We start from the raw sequence: 3,841 nt of genomic DNA on the forward strand, positions 1-3,841 counted from the left end.
GTGTGCGCACACACACACACACACACACACACACACACACACACACACAGGATGGAAGTCTGTGGGGCCCGCTGGTGTAGGAAGTGCAGAGAGAGGAGTGCAGGGAAGCGGGAAAGGAGGCCAGGGCTGCAAGGAGCACTGTGTGCATCAGAGGGAGCATCCCGGGGCCACCTGTGCCACCAAATGAGACCTTCATCTGCGGACTTTCACTGTGCCAGTGCCGGGAGGGCTCCAGGGTTTCTCTGGCTGGCAGAGTCCAGCAATGGGGCACAGGCTCTCCAGGGCGCCTGGCGTCTCACCTGTGGGGAGCACAAACTGCACCTGCAACTTGCGTGTCGGCCTAGCTGAGTGTGGGTCTCACTTAGAGACTGGCTCAATGTCCCCGCCGGGCTTCGAGGAGAAGGTGCTGCAAGCCGGATGGCGGAGGTCTGCCTCGCCTGCCTTGCAGTCATCTTTCTCCATCTGGAGCGGGTGAAGAAAGGTAATTCCAGATGGAGAGCCTGCTGCGAGGAACTGTACGCTGTGGCTGTGGCATTTCCTCTTGGCCTGGCCCAGGAGGCTGCCTCCCTTCCCCCTCCCACGCCCCTCTGTGTGCAGCATGGCAGAGCCGGCCACATGCTACCCAAGTCTGCGTTTCCACAGAAGGCTCCGGTAGAGAAATGGAAGGGAAGGAGGGCCAGGCACAGGGAGGAGGCCGGAGGTCAGACAGGGACCTGAGGGCCTCGGCCTTCACAGATGGGCAGCAGACAAGGGCAGACAATTCCTCACCACTCTTTGAAGATTGCTCAGAGAGCGCTGAATCCCACACTTCCGTTGCAGGCAGGAGCAGGGCTTCCAAAGCCAGAGATGCCCTGGGGCAGAGAGAAGCGGTGGTGCTGACCCGCTGTGGGGCTCACAGGAGGTTGGGGTCCCGGCGCTGAGGGAGGCTCTTGGGAAGTGATCAGATCTCAGGGGTAGGTGATTTCCCTGGGAAGGTGGGGTCTGGCGGAAGAGGTGTGGACTGAAGGGCTCCTCCCTTCTCGGGACACTTCCTGGGCGCCATGCTGTGAGTCGCTTTCCTCCACTAGGCCCTGCCGCGGTGCCTGCCTTCCTTCCTTGGAGCTCCACCAGTCATGAACCAAAACAGACCTCTCCGCCCTAAGTCCTGGGTGTCTGGTATTGTGTCTTGGTGATGAGAAAGTGGCTAAGCCAACCCCGTCTTCGGATTTTGGCGCAGTCTCCCTCCGCAGAGCCGCCTCGTGGCAGTTCAGGGTTTTTATTCCAAGCGGCAGACTCAGCCCTAGCTGGCCCAAACACACGGCAGGACTTCTCAGCTCCTGTCCAGACATGTGTGCCTTCAGGTACAGCTCGACTCAGTGCCTACATAATGTCGTCAGAAGTCTTTCTTTGGTTGCTGAGGAGTAATTACTACTTCACGAATTCCTTCTCTTCCTGCTCGCTCCTCTGGAGCTCCTGGCAGGGGGCTGTTGGAAATCCCCTCCTTTCCATTCTTTAGATATACATTCTGTGCCTTTTGTCTCTTTTACACTCTTAGGAAATGTGTTGGCGTTGTCTGCGTACAGTAACTCTTTCCTCTGACGTGTGATCTGCTCTGTAAACGTCCCTTGAATAATTAATTTCAATCTGTGTTTCATTTCTCAACATTATTCAGTTCTTCACAGGTCTCTTTTTCCCATTGACTTCTCCCTTTTCAGTGTGGCTTTTCGTCTCTCACTTGCTCCTCGTTTTTCTTTCACGGGCTGCTGCCCTTTGAGTTGCTGTGGTTTTGTGGCCTTTTCCGGTTCTCGTCGCCTCAGGCGTCAGCCCGCTCGCCTTCCTGTGTGCATTCTCCATGACTCCGTGGGTGCTGCCCACCAGGGGAGAGGGAGAGGGCCGTGGCCACTGTACTCTCTTGCTTCCTGCATTGTCTTGTGTGGTTGTCCATGCAAATGGCATGGGGTCAGCCCTGTGTCCATCCTGTGCCGCCGGGCAGGGTGGCAGTCAGAAGTGGGCCGCGGCCCAAGACCCAGTGTGCGGCTTGCCCTCTGGTGGAGATGCCCGCCCAGGGCTCAGCACGCCGTCCAGCACTGCTGCTGCACTCACCATGGCTGGGTCCTCCCGCCTGCAGCTGCAGGGTCCAAGGCAGATGTGGTATGAGAAGTGGGGTGGAGAGCGGACACAGCAGGGGGATGGGACATGGACGTCCTGTGCCAGGCTGGCGGCCGGGCCCAGCCCTGGTGCCCTGGGGTCTCGGGCATCATGGTCAAGAGCAGGGCTCTGGACTGTGGAAGTTTTTGACGGCCTCGCTTTACCACAGGAGTATAACATGCCTGTCTTGTGAGAGAGGAGAAGGGGAGCAGCAGCCCTTTGTGAGGCCCAGTGGAAATCAGCTTTTCCAGGATGTTAGAATTAGATGCCAGGTGTAATCCCAGCACTCAGGAGGCTGAGGCGGGAGGATTGCTGCAAGTTTGAGGCCAGCCTGGGCTATGTAATGAGTTCATTGTCAGCCTGCACTACAAGGCCAGAAAAACAAACATAGAATCCCAAACAGCCCATCTGTGAACTAAAGGGAATCCTTTAGCCCCCATCCTGGGGCTCTGTCCTTGGTGTGAAGAGCTGCTGTTCACTGCGCCAACCCTGGGGAGGCCCCAAGCCACAGTCAGGAGGCTGCCCGGGGTCCACAGCACAGGGGAACAATGCCCCCACCATTCTGTGCTGGCCAAGGAGGAGGCGGGCAGGGCATGGGTGCTTGCTGAGGCCTGGCCTGGCCCAGAGGGGGTCGGGTGCCCACCGCCCCCTTCCTGTCACAGACTTTCCTGAGCTCGGTATAAAGCTGCTTCCTTCCCGGCTCATGTGGGCTGCCCCATCTGTGTGGGTGCTGCTCAGTCCCTTTGGCCCCACCCCAGCAGCCGTGAGGGGAAGGCCTCTGCCTGCTGGTCATGATTGCCTCTCTCCCACAGGAAGCTGTGGTCAGCACCTGGCTGCAGTTCAGTGATGGCTCGGTGACGCCCCTGGACATCTACGACAGCAAGGACTTCTCCCTCGCCGCCAGCTCCCTGGACGAGGCTGTTGTGTCCGTGTCCCAGCCGCACTCTCCGCACTGGCCCATCGTGGTGGCTGAGGGGACCGGCCAGGGCCCGCTGGTCCGCGTGGACATGAGCATCGCCGAGTCCTGCCAGAAATCCAAGCGCAGAAGTGTGCTGGCTGTGGGCTTTGGTAATGTCAGGGTCAAGTTCGGACAGAGCAATGTGGATGCCGGGACGGGGGCCACTGAGGAGGAGGAGGAGCAGGCAGGGGCAGAGAGCGAGAACCGCAGCAGCGACCGCAGGCAGAAGGGCCTGGAGGGGCCGCCACAGAGTGGCTCTGCTGGGGAACTCAAGGAAGGGGCTCTGTGGAGGGCCGGCTCCAGGGCCAAGGCACAGCCGGAGGGTAAGGCGGTGCAAAACAGCCACCCATCAGGGGATGAGCTGCCACACACCATCCCGCTGGACTTCTCCAACTTCCCAGGGCACCTGGGCCTCCCAGGGGCTGGGGCTGGGCTGCAGGGTGGCGGCCTAGTACCCACAGCACGAGGCCTGAGTGACCTGGAGATCGGCATGTACGCGCTGCTGGGCGTCTTCTGCCTGGCCATCCTTGTCTTCCTCATCAACTGTGCCACTTTTGCCCTAAAGTTCCGGCGCAAGCAGGTGCCGCTCGAGGGCCAGGCCTCTGTAACGCACTTGCACGACTGGGTGTGGCTGGGCAATGAGGCTGAGCTGCTGGAGAGCATGGGGAACCCCACATCGCCCCCCGAGGAGCACACCACAGCCATAGACCACGGCCCGGGGCACTGCAGGGAGAGCGAGCTGCTGCTCGTGGGCAG

The 3,841-nt window shown here is 60.1% G+C and overlaps 1 protein-coding gene across 1 annotated transcript in view; it reads left to right on the plus strand.

Moving 5' to 3' along the window:
• LOC104848505 (transmembrane protein 132C) overlaps positions 1–3,841 on the plus strand; it is a 152,662-nt gene that overhangs the window by 148,187 nt on the left and 634 nt on the right. Inside the window, exon 15 of the mRNA XM_033762686.1 lies at positions 2,940–3,832. Within this exon, the coding sequence (XP_033618577.1) occupies positions 2,940–3,832 (893 nt within the window). The remainder of the gene's footprint in view (positions 1–2,939; positions 3,833–3,841) is intronic.

The sequence above is a fragment of the Fukomys damarensis genome, unplaced genomic scaffold (assembly GCF_012274545.1).
Source record: "Fukomys damarensis isolate Sample0158 unplaced genomic scaffold, DMR_v1.0_HiC HiC_scaffold_12, whole genome shotgun sequence".
NCBI classification, from domain to species: Eukaryota; Metazoa; Chordata; class Mammalia; order Rodentia; family Bathyergidae; genus Fukomys; species Fukomys damarensis.